The sequence below is a fragment of the Pisolithus orientalis genome (assembly GCF_024613125.1).
Source record: "Pisolithus orientalis strain OTSU chromosome Unknown F5J12scaffold_9, whole genome shotgun sequence".
NCBI classification, from domain to species: domain Eukaryota; kingdom Fungi; phylum Basidiomycota; class Agaricomycetes; order Boletales; family Pisolithaceae; genus Pisolithus; species Pisolithus orientalis.
The window spans coordinates 423,625-440,302 of NW_026260790.1; the positions used below are offsets into that span (position 1 = coordinate 423,625).

Below are 16,678 nucleotides of genomic sequence, written 5' to 3' on the forward strand. Positions count from 1 at the left end.
CTCGTAACCACTTCATCTTTACATCTGTCCCTAAATGAAAATTAGTCCATGCCTTCGACATTGTGTTGCTCTGACCTTCGTATCTGTAATGTGTGGGACCAGATCGTATGTACGTTGCCTGCTGTGGTCACCATGGTACCTACAGATGACTATTGGCGTGCTGCACTCAGTCGTGATTCTATTTAGGACTTGTTACTATTTACACTGGACTACTTTTATGTTGAGTGTTTCTGGGTCTGACGCAAGGTTATATGATCTCTGACGAACTGCGTCTCCGGTGGCAGGCGGCCACTCAGGACTTGTCCTCTACTTTTCTTCCTCCTATTCCAGAGAAAGATTGCAGATCAGGTTATAGAGATACCAGCGGGTGTGTCATCCCCCAATCTCTCTGCCATGCGTTCACTGGTATCATAAGCCCTTCGTCGCTCTTAACCCTGTTCATCACACTCTGGATACCATCGATTGCATGGTAAAAGATAGAATGTCATATCACCCATCAATATATGAGCTCTTCATCTGGAAATGTTACTTGGTGAACCGTCTCCCAATCTTTCTGCCATGCGTTCACTCGTCTCATAAGCTCAACCCACTCTTCTTCACTCTCAACCCCTTCTAGCCATTTCTCTGCTAGTCCAAGTGCCTCCAGCCTATTCCATCCTCGTTTGACATTACCCCAGTAATAGACGCCTTCTCTTCTCCAGGGATCGACGAAAGTGGTATTCTGATCAGGTAGTCCTCCCTTCGATCGTAGAGTGTCAATGAGATTCTCTTGATAATCGAAAGTGGAATTGTCGACCATCCTATGTCCAATGTAATACGGGTCATACCCTCTGCTTCGAAGGTCTTCTTCGCTGTCCGCAAGTTGGTTCAATAATTCAGCTCGGGATTCGAGCAGGCTGCCGTTCGCAATGATCGACGAGGCGTAGATACTCTGTGCAGTATCCAAGGCACAGCTAAAGCTAAATATCGGGAGGCCGATGAAAGCCAGTGCGTTCGTCGGGTAAGATTCCGACAGGGAAAATATATGTTTATGGAGCGGGAACAGGTAACGCAGGTTGGTGGTCAGCTTGCGTCCGTCTGACTTGTTAGATCCTGGTTTCACGATCACTTCCCCGCCTTCTTCTAGGAAAGGCATCCGTAGGTCATAACCGGTACCCAGTAGCACCGTATCAATGTCTTGCGCCACGGACCCATCCGTGAAGACGACGGCTTCCGGTGTAAAATGTGAAATCCCAAGCTTCATTTCCACAGGTCCAGTTGGAGTCTCCAGTGGCGAACTGCGAACACTGAGATAAACCTAGAAAATTCAAGCATCAACTGACGAACCATCATCATCACAGATAGGACTCACTTTGTGGGCATACTGCGACACCTGAGACGCGATGTCGACTCCACTTGCTCCGCCGCCCACCACTATGACAGTTCGGTTGACATACTGATTAGGGTCGCGGTACCATACAGAGTGCAGAATTTCACGTTCTGGTCCGCCTTTAGCGTTCTCTAGCCACGCTTCTTGTCCTGGAAATACTATGATGTGGGGCGCGTGGTTATGCCCATTGGCAACGACGAGATGATCAATTGATCTTTGCACCCGGTTACCGTTGCCATCTTCAACAATAATCTCCCAATGTCCTGTCTGCGGCGTTCCCACCCATGATGATGACAACACAGTATGGTTGAACTTGATATATGGCCAGAGACCATACTGTGTCGCGTAATCCCGGTGATACTGCTCTATATATTCGTGCAAGGGGAAAAGGGGCGTGCCAGGTGGGAACGGAAAGCCAGGGTAAGTCATCATGGGAACAGGAGTATTGGCGTGCAGCAGCGGATACAGTGGAGTTTCGGGTACTGCTGGCGGAGGAGAGGGTGATGCATCTGGCAACCTATTCCAATGTCCAGCACACACTAAATTTCGTGTAGGGGAAAAAAAAAAGCAGGAACAGACCGTACCATATTCCCCCGACGTCCCCACGTTTCTCGTACAGAATTATATCCCAGTCCGCACGAGTCTCGACTGGCAAATCCAACAAGGATTTCAACATAGCCAGTCCAGCGCTCCCTGCGCCAATGATAGCGACTGACTTTGAAGCACCTTGCTGGACGCAGTGAGTTTCGAGCTCACCGTGCGGGGGCAAACATCCCTGTCGAAGGTCGAACTTCATGTTCACTTAACAAATATGAAGGAGAACTGAAAGACGTCATGGTGGTTTTCATTTATATAGCTACCCCCTCCCCCTCCGCCCTCACGCATACTTGCTGAGCTCATCTTTGGTGCCAATGATGTGTAGGATTATTCACCGTAGCATCGCCCCGTCCGACGGCATTGTTGAGTACCTGTGGTGTTAGTCAAGAAGTGAGATCCTATGTTCGTTGAGAAGCTCATCCTCGGTCCCAATGATATGTGTGGGTTCTTCACCAGTAGCACCGCCAGTCCGACCTGCGGAACGATCCAGTATCCATGGGCAGCACGATCAAAGAGTGACATCCTATATTCGTTCAGAAGTTACTACTGACCAGCTAACCGTCACTCTGACGGATGTTTCGTGCGTTGGAAGGAAACAAGTGGATAACACGTGTAGACAGGCAAGAACCACCTCCTTTTGTGTCGCTAAGTTCGATATATCAGCACTCAACGTCCAACCAGTTACGGCTATGGAGTGTTAGCTAGCTCTGCCTTGGGATCTTCCCCGACACTCAGTATGTCTGAGGTCGGAGTCTTAGGGGGTCGGTATCCCAATCACCCTCATTGGTGACATTGTCAGCGCGATCTGGGTCTGTGCATCATCAAAAATGATCAGATATGTCAGGAAGGGACCTAACGGCTTCGGTCTTTTGCAAAGAAGGATGAGCGCAAATGATAATCACGTTCCGGGGCTTTGACGGGATCTTGAGGGTTGCAAAGCGAAGCAGGGATGACGACTTTGAACAGAAAACAGGCACATACCGGTTATCGGATGGTAGCCCAACCTCTTTCCATTCCTTCTTCTCTCGGTGTGTTGATGTCGTTGCAACTACAATGCAACTCGCAAAGTCAAACTAAAACTTCAGCAGCTAAGGATGTGACACTGGGTTAAGGTTACGTCACACCGTACCCGCGTACTCGTGTACCATGTGATATAACTTTGGGGAAACACTGATTCTGCATTACGGTTTATAGGATCCTAGAGCTGCGGGGCACAGGCTGTAGTGCCTGTTTGACAGTGCTCACCTACCAGATTGTAGATCTGAAGGCGACGAATTTTCACGATCCCGGTGCGCTGGTACTATGTAATAAACGCGGGCTTTTCCTCGCACGGTTACCCGGAGGAAATAATGAGGAGCTTGGTATATATATGCTTACGGAGAGTGCGCACTGCGGCGTAATGAAACGTTCTAGCCTTGATTATTATTGTCGCGCTATGTTGGAGTATACCGTATGGGCCGGATCAGACTGCCGTGGGAAGTGATATCTATTTTTGACCCGCCGCAGTACAACGTGGCTGTATCCGTCAGTCTTATGTAAGCATAGGAAGCCGAAGAAACTTCGTAGCTTCTTCACAGCTATGCAGTTACCCCTGATTATAAGTTAGTCCCACACTGTGTTGTTCTGACCTTCGTACCTGTAGCATGTCAGACCACCCTACTATGGTCACCATGTGGAGCATAATTTTTGGAATGCAACTTGAAGGTACGGCAGTACTTTCAGACTGGACTGCTTTTGTGTCGATTCTTTCTGGGTCTGACATAAGGTAGGATGAGAAACATTCAATATATAGGGTGTCTGACGAACTGCTATGTCTGGTGAGGGGTGGGCCCTTTCTAGAACTTGTCCTTTACCTTGCTTTCCTCTACCCTAAAGAAAGATTACAGTTCAAGTTAGAAAAATACTAGCTGATATGCCGTCTCCCAATCTCTCCGCCATGTGCTCATTCATGTCATAAGGCCTTCTTCGCTTTCAGACTTGTCCATCACACTTCATCTTTGATTAGATAGTAAAAGACAGAAAGTCTTGTCATCCATCAATATATGAGCATGTCATTCGGGAATACCAACTGGTGCTCCGTCTCCCAATCACTCTGCCATACGCCTACTCGTCTCATAAGATCGGCCCACTCTTCTTCACTCTCAACTCCGTCTAGCCACTCCTCAGCTAGTCCAAGTCCCTCCAGCCTCCGCCACCCTCGCTTCATGCTACCTATGTAGATAATGGTTTCCCTTCTCCAAGGCTCGACGAAAGGGGTAATCTTCCCTGGCAATCCCTTCTTCAATCGCAGAGTTTTGATGAGGCCGTCTTGATAATCGAACGTGGAATTGTCGACCATCCTGTGTCCAATGTAATACGGATCATACCCTCTCCTCCGAAGATCTTCTTCGCTGTCTGCAAGCTGGCTCAGCAATTCAGATCGGGGCGCAAGCAGGCTACCATTCGCAATGATCGAGGAGGCGTAGATACTCTGCGCAGTATCCGACGGACAGCTCAGGGCTAATATCGGGAGGCCGATGAAAGCCAGTGCGTTCGTTGGGTAAGACTCCGACAGAGAAAATATATGTCTGTGGAGTGGGAACAGATAACGCAGGTTGGTGGTAAGTCTGCGTCCGTCCGTCTCGTTAGATCTTGGTTTCACGATCACTTCCCCGCCCTCTTCTAAGAAAGGTACCCGGAGATCATAGCCCGTACCTAACAAAACCGTATCCACGTCCTGCGCCATCGAACCATCCGTAAAGACAACATCATCCGAGGTAAAATGTGAAATCCCAGGCTTCATCTCCACGGGTCCTGTCGGCACCCCCTCCGGCGGACTGCGGGTACTGAGATAAATCTAAAATTATTCAAGCACCGACTGCATGATGAACCATCACAGGATGACACTCACTTTGCGGGCATACTGCGATACCTGAGACGCCATGTCGAGTCCGCTTGCCCCTCCACCTACCACTACGACGGTTCGGTTGACATACCGACTTGGGTCGCGGTACCATATGGAGTGCAGAATTTCACGTTCCGGTCCGCCCTTAGCATTCTCTAACCACGTCTCTTGGCCGGCGAATACCACAAGATGTGGCTCATGATTATGCCCACTCCCAACGACGAGATGATCGAATGATCTTTTCACCCGGTCACCATTATGATCTTCAATGACGATCTCCCAATGCCCAGCCCGTGGCGTTCCTACCCATGACGACGACAGTACAGTATGGTTGAACTTGATGTATGGCCAAAGGCCATGGAGTGTCGCGTAATCCTGGTGATACCGTTGTATGTATTCGTGTAGGGGAAACAGGGGCGTGCCAGGCGGGAACGGAAAGCCGGGGTAAGTCATCATGGGGACAGGGATATTAGTGTGCAGTAGGGGATACAGTGGAGTTTCCGGTAGCTCAGGAGGAGGTGGCGGTGATGGATCTGGCAACCTGGCAACCAGCATCCAGTGGATTGAGCGTCGTGAATAGGCATAACAAGCAAGAATAGATCGCACCATATTCCCCCGACATCCCTACGTTGCTCGTATACTACTATGTCCCAGTCTGCACGAGTCTCGATCGTCAGATCCAATAGGGATTTCAACATCGCCAGTCCGGCGCTCCCTGCGCCAACGATAGCAACTGACTTGGAAGCATCTCGCTGGGAACCGTCCGGCGGCAAACACCCCAGTGGTAGTAATCGGAAGAACAAAGAACCTAGGAGTGAGCACGCCAACAGTCGAGGTTCGAACTTCATGTTCACCTATCAAACACGGAGGGGAACCGGAAGACGGGAGATATTCGTTTACTTAGTTGGCCTTCCATACGCGATTTCTAAGCTCATTGTCAGCTCAGATGACGTGCTGCTCTGAAGAAAACACTAATCGTGGCTTATCAGATCCTAGAGCTGCGGACCACAGGTTGCGGTAGCTTTTTGGATGCCAGTACGTAGTTCTGATACTAGATACTGGTTTCGGTTGGCCGAATATGTATTGCTAGGGCTCTGCGCTACCGCTCATCTTCTCACCTAGCTCATTTAGCAGGGATTGGAGCACCTCTGCCTCCTCTATCAGCTTCCCTACCGTTGCCTTTCCTTCGCGGACTGGTGCAGGTAAAGGGGGATTTGGCTCCTTCCAGCTCAACCTCGCCACCGATTCATTAACCACGTCTCCCCACGTCTTCCCTTCCCTCTTCAGCAATGATACAAGCTCGTCTTTTATTCGCCGGCACGTGCCCACACCATCATACCCGAATTCAGTGTACAGCTGGACGAACGATGCGCCTGCACGTCCATACTCCAGAGCGTCAGCGCCGGAGCTGATGCCACCGCAACCAATGATCGGAATAGAGGCAGGGAGATGCGCTCGAAGCGTCTTCAAGGCACGGAGGGTGCAAGGTTTTACCGGCTTACCAGATAAGCCACCTGTCTCGGCCTTGTTTTCTGCGAGCATAGCAGAAGTGGTGCAGGCACATAACATTCGCGGGATTAGTCACTCACGATCTGTCAACGAGGATGGCCGAGCGATAGTCGTGTTACTGACGATGACACCATCAATGTTACTATTTCGTATAACCTCAGCCATCTCCGCAAGCTGAGATTCTTCAAGGTCGGGTGCTATCTTAAGCACCAAGCGCGGTCGACGTGAGGTAACTGGCGACGGCTCCAGGGCATTCCGAGCTCCCACCACATCCTTCAGCAAACCTTCCAGAAGTTCCCGGTTTTGCAGTCCACTGAGGAGTCATGAGAGAGCCGTAGTGAACACGCCGATATAGAACACGATTGCGCGAGTGACGTACCGAAGACCAGGGGTGTTGGGACTGGACACGTTGACCACCAAGACGTCTGCATAGGGACCAAAAGCGTTTACTCCAGACACGAAGTCCTCAGAAGAATCTGCGGGTGACGTCTTGTTCTTTCCAAGGTTGATAGCAAGGACAGCTCCCGAGCGCAACGCGCTAGTGGATGTCTCGTTGGCATCATAGAAGGTGGGTATGCGAGCTCGCAGGCGCGATACAACAGCGGCTGCACCTTGTGATGGGAAACCGTACCGGTTTATGAGAGCGGAATCGGTGGGGAGGTGAAATACCCGTGGTCGAGGGTTTCCAGACTGTCATACGATGTGAAGGACGGTAAAATAGAGTGGTCGCACGAAACCCTCACTTGAGGCTTTGGAGTCACGCTGCCTATTTCCACCCAACTGAACCCAAGGTTGAATAAACCTAGCCATCAATATCAGTGAGGGTAGAGCGCTCCACAAACGCGTGACTACGCGCACCGTCTATAGCTTCACCATCTTTGTCAAAGCCAGCAGCGAGTCCAACCGGATTGGACACGTCGAACCCAAGTATCTGTTAGATACGCAAAACAGCCATGGTGAGCGCACGATATTCGGTCTAGTCATTATCATCCACAACCTCCGACCGTAAAATATCATCGTCCTTGACAATATCTCGCGGTGCCAGTCCGCTCCGTAGCACCTTAACGGCTATCTTGTGTCCAGTTTCGGCATCAAAGGTATACCTTAGAACGGGTGTCAAAACATAGCGGTGAATGGCAGAACGGGCGTCAAGGTAGTATGCGGCGAATAGACCAGCAGAGACAGCAAAAAGGACGGTGTAAGATGCTGTTCGGAGTGGCGAACGAGGCGAAGCCGACTGCGAGGAAGATGACGTGAACGGTCTGCGCTGGAAGACGGACTGCCGATGAAATGTGAATCCCTGTCGCAGAGTGTGCTGGTGTCTAATGCTTCTCAATGGCAGACTCGCCATACTCCCCGCCATACCGCTATTCGGACCAACTCGCAGGAGGCTGGCCGAAAGCTTGTTTGCACTTGTTGAATTCACAAGCAACCGGACTCTCACTGGGGAGGGGCGCATTAGGAAGTGAGTAGATGGTTCAAACCTGTTTAAACTTGTCACTGACTGGTCGTGACCGTCATTCCGTCATTCTCTGTCCCTCTGATGGAGATTAGTATACAGTTTGGGTCGTCAATTACAGGTACAGAAACTGAGCTGGTATCACTGTGGTAATCATGTAATCCTGTCTATAGGTATCGAATGTTCACGCCGAAGTGTCTATTTCTTCAACACCTGCAGCTGAACGTATTCGTAATAGTCTCTTCTCAACGCGAGAAGTTCATCGTGGGTACCAGCTTCGCTGACACGGCCTTCCTTGATGAAGTAACTGTGCAGGAGCAAGTCAATATTCCCCAACGTAACACGAGAGGGAAACACAAAAGGCGATACTTACATGCAGTCCGCATTCTGGATGGTAGACAGGCGATGGGCGATAGCGATCGTCGTTCGGCCTTTTGCAGCCCGATCGAGAGCCTCTTGCACGACCTTCTCCGAGGCGGAATCAAGAGCAGATGTTGCCTCATCCAACAGCAGAACCTTGGGATTGCGAAGAAGAGCCCGAGCGATTGCGATTCGCTCTGTGATGACGGACGTCGTTAGTCACCTGTAGCTAATACGCGGGAGTAGAGGGTGCTCACGTTTTTGACCACCCGAAAGCTGTGAACCCTTGCCACCAACCTCAGTGTCAAAGCCGCTAAGGGGCCAAAAATCAGATTGGAAGTGGAAACACCAAGCCAGCTCCTTACTCCGGTAATGATTGGATAAAGTCCAAGATGTTAGCATCTCGGCATACATCTTCAATCTCTTCTTGCGTGACTTCAGAAGCCGGCTTGATTGCACCGAGCAAGACGTTGAAGCGGATGGTGCCAGCATAAAGTGTCTGCGAGAAGGCATTAGTCATGCCGTCTCATCATCGTGTCGTTGACACCGACAGGTTCCTGTGAAACCAGAGCAATCTGTTTCCTATAGTCCTGGATATTGAACTCGGTGATGGGTTGACCGTCAAGAAGAACCTGTCCGGCTAAAGGGTCATAGAAACGCTCGATCAACTGAATGCTGCGAAGGCGTCAACACTAATTGGATACAACATGAAATGCGCGTGGGCTCACACAGTACTCTTCCCGCAACCACTCGCACCGACCAGTGCAACATAGGTACCTGGTGCGACCGTTAGGTTCAGGCCACGAAGGACAGTAACGGTAGGTCTCGTGGGGTAGCGGAAATGGATGTCTGCCAGGCGAATCTGGCCATCGACGCTTCTTCCCTCGAACGTCAACCCTTCAGTAGCTTCGGCGTCGATCTCGGGGGTAGAGTCCAGCAACTTGATAATAGCTGCACCTGCACCACGAGCCGACGACATGTCGGGTGCGAACGAGAAGACACCCCCGGCTTGCATGGCTCCGAGAGTGACACCCTAATGTGCTCTGTATTCAGATAGATCCCACCGAGTATCCGCGAAATGCATACAACGAGTGCAGTGAAGAAATTGGTAATTGATATTTCCAAATTGGACGCAAGCCTGGAGCCGTACCAAAAGACGAGGGCGATTACCCAGAAAGTGCTGGACTGAGAAAACGCGTAGATCAGGCTACTCCAGATCGCACTCCTATTTGAGTTTCTGAGAGGTTCCTCCAGACTGCTCGAGTACAATTTCAGGCAATCGTCTTCCCGAGTAAGCGACGCAACAGTACGAATGGCACCAGCTGCCTCGCATGCCAGTTTGGCAGAGTCATCGTGCGCAGCTTTGTTCTGCTGATCTTTCAAAACAACCACGCGCTACAAAGGGTCAGCGTGTCGTCCTGGTCAGGTTTCGTATTGACTCACAAGGTGAACGAAACCTGCAGAGAAGACAAGAGGAACGCAAGCTAAGAGGAATAAGTCAGCGGTGGCGCCCAATGGAAGGCAGTATAAGTAACCAACCCATTCCGACGAGAGCTGGCTGCCATGCGTACGCCAAACCAACGACTGAACCACCAACTAAGGTCGTGATGGACTGGATGATACTGCCAATGGCCATCAGCATGAGTTCACACGACTTATCGAGGGTTTGATACAAACGTTCCAAGAGTGACTCCAGCTAAACCTTCGACCTTTTGTGGGTTATCGTTCACGCTAGATGTGAGTGCGCCAGTCTAATGTACTATCAGCAAATTTCTAAAAAATAGTCGCAGTATTCACATTGTTCTCTGTTCTGTCGAAGAATTGGACTGATGAATCGTCAGTGGGCGATTTTGAAAGCCAATCGGAATAACTTACTATCTTGGCGAAGAATCGCACGGAAGGTGAGGGAACGAAGTTTCGTTGTCAAGTTGGAGGCAGCTACAGTAAAGACATAGTTTTGAATCCCGGTAGCTATGCCTGAGACGATAGCCACGACGAAGAACCTGTGCAATTAACGTTCACCACGATTGATGTACAGGTTAGCATCAGAATACTTGCCACAAGGCGTTCATGTCTCCGGCATGGCGTCTTGCAGAAGGGTCGGTTTGGGAGAATCCAGAGATCGCCTTGCCTACGATAGGTTGGTACACGCATTTCGATCGCAAGACAGATATTGACGTTACCATAAATGATAGCAAACACTGGGAATCCCATACCGGTCGCTAAAAGACGTTCAGCATTCGCAATCGCTTGCCACCTGGCCCACCGAGGACTTACTCATTGCTGCTAGTGCGCCAATGATATATAAATGATAACCATCCGAGTTCAGACATCCAATGCGTCTGAAAAGATACAATAGACCATAGGAGTTTTCGTCGACTTCAGCCTTCTCTCTCTCTTCGTTCTTCTGGCGGGCCAGTCCCGAGGTCACGGAATGGTGAGTATCGCGGCGGCCGAGCGGGGCCTCATCCTCAACGGCCTTTCCCTTGTCTTCTGCGCTAATGACCACAGCAATGTCTGTGTCGCCTTGTGCTTCTTTGGTTTCCCGGAGTTTCTGAGCCTGGACGAGACGCGCGTATGCTCCTTTCCTGGCGATGAGTTCCTCGTGAGTCCCTTGCTCCAAGACGACGCCGTCCTCCATGATGAAGATCTGGTCAGCACCCTTGATAGTAGAGAGTCTGTGCGCAATTGAAATCGTCATTCGGCCAGCGGATGCTTTATCAAGCGCATTCTGCACAACGCCCTCAGATTGTGTATCAAGAGCGCTGGTCGCCTCGTCAAGCAGGAGAATGCGTGGGTCGGAAACAATTGCACGCGCAATAGCCACGCGTTGCTTTTGACCACCAGAAAGAAGAAAACCACGTTCGCCGACAGTGGTGTCGTAGCCTTGTGGTAGTTTACTGATAAAGCCGTCGGCATTGGACTTGATACAAGCCTCTTTGATCAGTTTGAACTTTTCGTCCTCTGATGCGTGCTCGTAGGGGGTGCCGATGAGGCCGTGAGCAACATTAGCTCTAATGGTCGTCGAGAATAGCACCGGTTCTTGAGAAACCAGGCCGATCTGGGAGCGGAGCCATTTTATGTTCAAGTCGCGGATATCAACCCCGTCGAGTTTAACAGTACCGCCGAGAGGGTCGTAGAAACGCTCGACAAGCGAGATAATGGTCGACTTTCCAGAGCCAGAGGCCCCAACGAGCGCTGCTGTCTTTCCCGCCTCGAAAGTGATGTTGACGCCTTTGAGAACAGGAACGTCGGGTCGACCGGGATAGGTGAACCGCACATCCTCTAGAGTTATCTCACCAACGACCTTCTCCGGCTTGAGTCCGTCATGGCTGGCAGAATCAATATCGGGCACACGTTCGATGGTGGCAAATAATTTTGCGGCTGCCCCACAGGCGTTCATTACAGCTAGGGATACATCAGAAAACTCAGCTCGTAACATGTCGTACTATACGCTCACCCCGTGCTTCCGGTGCTAACATTGCTAGAGAGAATGAACCAATGAGGACGGCCATGAAGACGTTGACAACTTGTCCAGCGGTCGCTGAAAGTGGGACATGAGTCTGTTTTATCAGGTACGAGAATGTGATACTTACCGCGACCCTCGTTAATCAGAGTTGTACCGAAATCAAAAGCTACCATTTTTTTTCGTCAGAAACCGCATGGTGACATACAAAGGTGCGTACCAAGGGCATAGGCAGCAAAAATGATGAAGAAAACAAATCCCAAACCGCACCCATTCCCAATTGCAGCCTTCGCATTCACGGTCCGAGTTGAATCCATCTTCTTGTTAAAGAGACCTCCCAATACTTTTTGTGAACCAAAAGCTTGCGCAGTTCGGATAGTAGAAATGACTTCCTCGGCAATGGTACCGCTCTCAGCGACATACTGAAGCGCCTCCCTTTGTCCCAGCTATTTAGAACGAGACGACAAGCAAGTTGGACGCAAAGGATGGCTCACTGTACATATTTGGTAACAAATTTGTTCATTATACCACCGACTATTCCTATGCATGGGAAGATCGATGACATGGCAAGAGCCAGACGCCAAGACTGGGTATATGCAAGAATAAAACCGACGAGGAAAGCACTGAAAAAGTTGGCCATGAGTGCGACCTTGTCTGATATCCCTTGTTGGACTAAATCTATTCTGACTTAGAAAGCGCAGAGTGACGCGGAATGACTTAGGACCTACGGGTATCCGTTTGAATGCGAGTAGCCACCTCACCGGCTCCAATGTGATCAAAATATGCCATGTCTTGTCGAAGGATGGCTTGAAGGTATTTCTCACGAATGCGCTTCGCGTTGACCTCGCCGGTATATCTCCATACATACATGTAAGTCCATGTACATACAGCCATACCGACACCTTGAACAAAAGTTGGGTGACATTCAGAATGTAACAGGTCAATAACCTACCAATGTAGGTCAAGTAGGAAGCATCCAGGGCAGTTCCACTGCGGAACCCACTCGCTGCGGAATCAAGATTCTGCTTGGCAGAGGATATTGCGGTGGCGTTTCCGGATGTCTCTGCGGACTGATAAACTTCCAATGCAGTGGCAAACGTAACGTAATCTTGAATCAATCTTCCAAAAACCAAAGTCATAAGGGGCTAGGGCCGTGCCAGTCAGTGAATGGGTGGGAGTCAAACAGTGACGGAATACCTGAGCGGCCCCTGCACCTATAGCGCCGACAACACCAATAGCATTTAGGGACAATTCTAACGGAGTTGCATATCTAGCACATGGATGAGGGAATAACGGACGTGTAGTATGACACGCACCGAAAGAGCTGAGTGAATCCGACGGGTGGTGGAGGTTGTTCCGCTGATTTGGTGCCAATATCCGTCACATTGACCTTTTCCTGTTCACCCTTATCTTTCTTCCTCTGGAAGAAGCCCTCGAATTTGCGAGAAGTCCTGGCAGTGTTAGTGTCCTTGATGGAGGAAGGTTTCTCTGAAAGAATGGGGATACCCTTGTCTGCCATGATGGGTCAGACGAAGAAAGGCGGCGAAACCTGCGTAGAGGTCTACTAGCAGTGGGCTTCCTTGGCTGGCTACTTTCGTATGAACAGGCCCATTATAAAGAGACCGTCAACCGGTCACAAGGATCAGCATAATAGTTGTGACGGAAACTTAGTACGCGGGTCACCTCGAGTCCAGATATGACTCCCACAGGTCTCTTGGCAGCGATTAGGATGCCGGTGGAACGCGCACGCACCGCACCTTCCATGCCCGTTACAAGTCCAGTACTCCTCTATGCGAGTGGCCGACCTGCAGAGACTCGAATTTGCTTTTGACAGCGTTCGTATATTCAGCCTACGCCAAAAGATCCAATGAGAGCGCGTACTCGGTCATTGGAACACCCGCGCTGGCATCCCATCGGTGAATCTGCTTCCGTCGGACCCCTCCTATACGCCACTCTACCCTGACTCTGCGCCGCAGTCTGTGTGGACTGATCGCAGAATGTTAGCTCACTTTCTCAAACTTGGTAAGTGGCCCAGGCTAACCATCGTCAGGCACCCATCTACCGCAGCGAGCTGCCAATTCATGCACCAGAGGCTATCCAGAACACGCAGCCGCCCTCGTTACAAACGTGTGATCGACCGGTCAACGACCTCATACATAATATACTCACGCAACAAGACGACGGATCGTATCGAGTTATCAATTCACTCAAGGCGAATCACTATGACATGGGAGCTACTAAACTCGTAATCACACACTAGCAACGAATATTCATTGGTGAGATACAACGGGTATGAATTCAGTTTCTGACCTCTGAAAACATCCAAGGAATGTGTTACAATAAGCAAACGAATATCAGCAGCTTTGAATAGCGGAGCTGGTCCTGCGCACCGTGGGCATTTCAATAACTGAAAAACAATAACAAGGACCGTGCAACGTGGGCCGTGCGTTCATGTATCCGGAGAGCGTCCGTACACATCAAGCGGTGTAGATTACTGCGGAGGACAACGCCATGTTTTCTTGCAATCATTCTCATCTCAGGTATCGCGAGGAATGGACGCTGGCGAGGCCCCCTCGGGTGCGTAGATACGGAATTGATGTCATCCTGCACAGCGACGCGCGCTGTTGTCCATGTGTCCTGAAAAGCTAGAGAAACTCCACGTTGATAGCTTGATCAATAGGTTCGGGAAAGGCGCCAACTTCAGGCTTCTCAACCCCAACCTCCTGCTTTCTTAGCATTCCGCCGGGCGTCGCTGCCAACAAACGATGTTTTATAGCATCCAGGAAAACTTGTAAACGTACAATAGCGACGAATCACGAATGAGATACAACGACTATGAATTCAGTTTCTGACCTCCGAAAACGCCAATTGCCAAAAGAATATGCTACAATAAGCACGAATATTATCTGCTTCGAATAGCAGAACTCCCGCCATTATCTAATGCCCTGAAATGCGTTGACAGAACCGTCAGCGTCGGAAGGAATCATGGAGTTGAATCACGCTCACGAGCCTGGTGTCGTAGCGTGAGGCAGGAGTGGTTCATAATTATTCGAGTTTAAGGACAGTTATAAGTGTACACATATGGACACGGGTAGGGTGGAAGGCTGCGGTGTGGACGTCAGTCTTGGTCACGGAAGATCGGGGTCTACTCACATGGCATATGGGTTTCAGTGCATTGTACTTGTCGTGTAGAGCAGTAGATGTTGTGACTTTTGCAGTGAATCGGCCAACATTAACAGTCCTCGAATGCCGTACGCGAACCGCACGAACCACTCCTGGGAGTGCAGGAAAAGGAGATAAAGGGTTTCAAACAAAGCAAAGAGGCGAGTGGCTTCCGAAGTCAACATTGGTGTAGCGCGCTGATATGTGATGCTACTCAGTGAGGACACTCGAAGAAGACTGTGCGGGTGGATGTCCCGGAAACTGGGTCCTTTAAATACTGGCCAGGTCAAGTCTCCGGGAATTGTTCGGTCTATGGATATGTCGAGTATCCACACGGATCATAGACTCTGGTGGACAAGCTATTCCGTAGCCAAAATCTGTCCGGGGACACGCCGGTGTCTCAGGCCTCTTGGCGTCGGAAGCCCGCTGTCCGAAATAATCCAAGACCCATGACCACCCTGGAATTCAGCATTGTTGCAATTTGCCCGCGAACCTACCGGGGGACTGGACAAGAGAGCGCGTGGAACATTTGAGGCCTAATACTACCGAAGCGGTGTAAAACCTTGTTAAACGTTATAGGAGGTATCGCTTTTGTAGGCTAAATGGCAGTTCCTGGAATTATATCCTTCCCCGAATGTCGCAGCCGAAAAACAATAGAGACTCATCCAAATGGGATCCCACGTGTGTCTCGACAGAAACTTGTAAGTACTCTGACTCAAATGGTGTGAACAAGATATGTACGCCAAGACTGATATAATTTTAGTGACTGAGCACCTGTCTCAATTCCGTTCAATCTTGGGGTGAGTCAGGCCTATTACCCAGCTGGGGACCGTCTACGGTCTGCATCGTTCAATGGGAATAGGAAACAGTCTCACTCACCTGACGACGGGGGGTCAGGAGGCGGGACTGGCAACGTCGTTTAGGTTGAGCGGTCTGGTGGCCTGGAGACAAGACTAACAAGTTCACAGCCGTTGGAGTTCCACAGCCCTTAGGCTTATCTACGCGACCTATTGTCGGCCTGCGACGAGCCTGAGACTCGCAGGAGAGTAGTATTCGCCACTGGCGAGCGGGGGTGGCCATGTGTCGGAGACTTGGTAGGTCGCTCTCGATCAAAAATTCGTTTTTTCATTGTCTTCCTTCCACTAAAAGGTATATTCAAACGTCCTCGATACCATGCATGGTTTAGGTCTGACAGAGTCCAGTGACTAGCCACTATATACCCGCATACTGGTGGCGTCGACACGTTTGCCCTCCATTCTGCCACCATGACCTTTAGATTTTAATGACAGGGTGGTCACCGTCGTTGGATGACCTATTAGCTTGCATTGTTCCGAGGAAGTTCCGCCCGGTGGCACTCCGTAGTTTTCCAATGCGCTCAGTGAACATTCGGCAAGAAAAATCGGGTTGTGATCCAGTCAAATTTTGGGTACAACAACTCCCGAAACCGACAGTGATATTGATCGTAAGTGAATTTTATATATTTTATATTATTTTTCTTGTTCCCTGGCTATTGGCCTTCCCTGTTCTGGCTTGGTTTAACGATCCACTCCAATGTGCTACCCTCCGGTCTGGCGCATCCTATGACTCACCTCGAGGTTCTTCGACAGCCATTCCGGTCCGTTGGAGCCGTCCCCCGCAGGCCTGAGCACGCGACTGTTGTCCTGTACGCCCCTGTTGAAAAAGGGGGACTTGTTTCAGACACAAAGGTTTTGCATGTTTCGCCGTTGTACAGGGGTAAAATTAAAGCAGGTTTGCCCCGCAACCCATGTTATATGTCCATTTTGGTTGGGGTTCCTTTACCCTCTTCCGTAGCTGCGGTGCGTTTAAAATTGTGTGGTCATATACAGCCCGGGTTGCTGATGGGTCCGGATT

General features: G+C 50.2%; 5 protein-coding genes across 5 annotated transcripts; all 5 read right to left on the reverse strand.

Moving 5' to 3' along the window:
• Positions 1-496: 496 nt before the first annotated feature.
• Positions 497-2,165, reverse strand: F5J12DRAFT_891249 (uncharacterized protein; the record flags this gene model as incomplete). The annotated part of the gene is made up of 3 exons (XM_051747471.1): positions 497-1,297; positions 1,352-1,886; positions 1,954-2,165. The coding sequence occupies 3 exons, from the start codon at positions 2,163-2,165 to the stop codon at positions 497-499; spliced, it is 1,548 nt and encodes a 515-aa protein (XP_051601352.1).
• Positions 2,166-4,001: 1,836 nt separating this feature from the next.
• Positions 4,002-5,698, reverse strand: F5J12DRAFT_718454 (uncharacterized protein; the record flags this gene model as incomplete). The annotated part of the gene is made up of 3 exons (XM_051741115.1): positions 4,002-4,802; positions 4,857-5,391; positions 5,457-5,698. 3 exons carry the CDS (start codon positions 5,696-5,698, stop codon positions 4,002-4,004), a joined length of 1,578 nt encoding a protein of 525 aa, XP_051601353.1.
• A 196-nt stretch (positions 5,699-5,894) lies between these two features.
• On the reverse strand, positions 5,895-7,793 carry F5J12DRAFT_821517 (Dihydroorotate dehydrogenase-domain-containing protein). Its single transcript, XM_051745311.1, has 6 exons — positions 7,357-7,793; positions 7,218-7,290; positions 7,103-7,161; positions 6,739-7,049; positions 6,440-6,672; positions 5,895-6,382 (listed from the first exon to the last, which is right to left on the reverse strand). Exons 1-6 carry the CDS (start codon positions 7,720-7,722, stop codon positions 5,937-5,939), a joined length of 1,488 nt encoding a protein of 495 aa, XP_051601354.1. The 5' UTR covers positions 7,723-7,793; the 3' UTR covers positions 5,895-5,936.
• A 223-nt stretch (positions 7,794-8,016) lies between these two features.
• On the reverse strand, positions 8,017-13,163 carry F5J12DRAFT_718867 (P-loop containing nucleoside triphosphate hydrolase protein; the record flags this gene model as incomplete). The annotated part of the gene is made up of 23 exons (XM_051741133.1): positions 8,017-8,125; positions 8,192-8,375; positions 8,436-8,491; positions 8,544-8,677; positions 8,730-8,853; positions 8,907-9,211; positions 9,265-9,573; positions 9,622-9,662; positions 9,718-9,800; positions 9,856-9,929; positions 9,976-10,004; positions 10,054-10,181; positions 10,240-10,304; positions 10,357-10,400; positions 10,456-11,586; positions 11,639-11,722; positions 11,775-11,813; positions 11,865-12,079; positions 12,139-12,322; positions 12,373-12,546; positions 12,597-12,789; positions 12,842-12,914; positions 12,961-13,163. 23 exons carry the CDS (start codon positions 13,161-13,163, stop codon positions 8,017-8,019), a joined length of 3,981 nt encoding a protein of 1,326 aa, XP_051601355.1.
• A 1,126-nt stretch (positions 13,164-14,289) lies between these two features.
• Positions 14,290-15,886, reverse strand: F5J12DRAFT_781756 (uncharacterized protein; the record flags this gene model as incomplete). The annotated part of the gene is made up of 6 exons (XM_051742609.1): positions 14,290-14,396; positions 14,498-14,528; positions 14,798-14,919; positions 15,085-15,264; positions 15,304-15,368; positions 15,765-15,886. The coding sequence occupies 6 exons, from the start codon at positions 15,884-15,886 to the stop codon at positions 14,290-14,292; spliced, it is 627 nt and encodes a 208-aa protein (XP_051601356.1).
• Positions 15,887-16,678: the final 792 nt, after the last annotated feature.

Excerpts from the sequence above, each read along its gene's own strand:
- F5J12DRAFT_821517 (XM_051745311.1), bottom strand. The coding sequence starts at position 7,722 with ATGGCGGGGAGTATGGCGAGTCTGCCATTGAGAAGCATTAGACACCAG. Across the intron at positions 6,673-6,738 it reads CCCAACACCCCTGGTCTTCG|TGGACTGCAAAACCGGGAAC; the intron begins GTACGTCACTCG and ends ATGACTCCTCAG. Across the intron at positions 6,383-6,439 it reads GCCATCCTCGTTGACAGATC|AAAACAAGGCCGAGACAGGT; the intron begins GTGAGTGACTAA and ends CTATGCTCGCAG.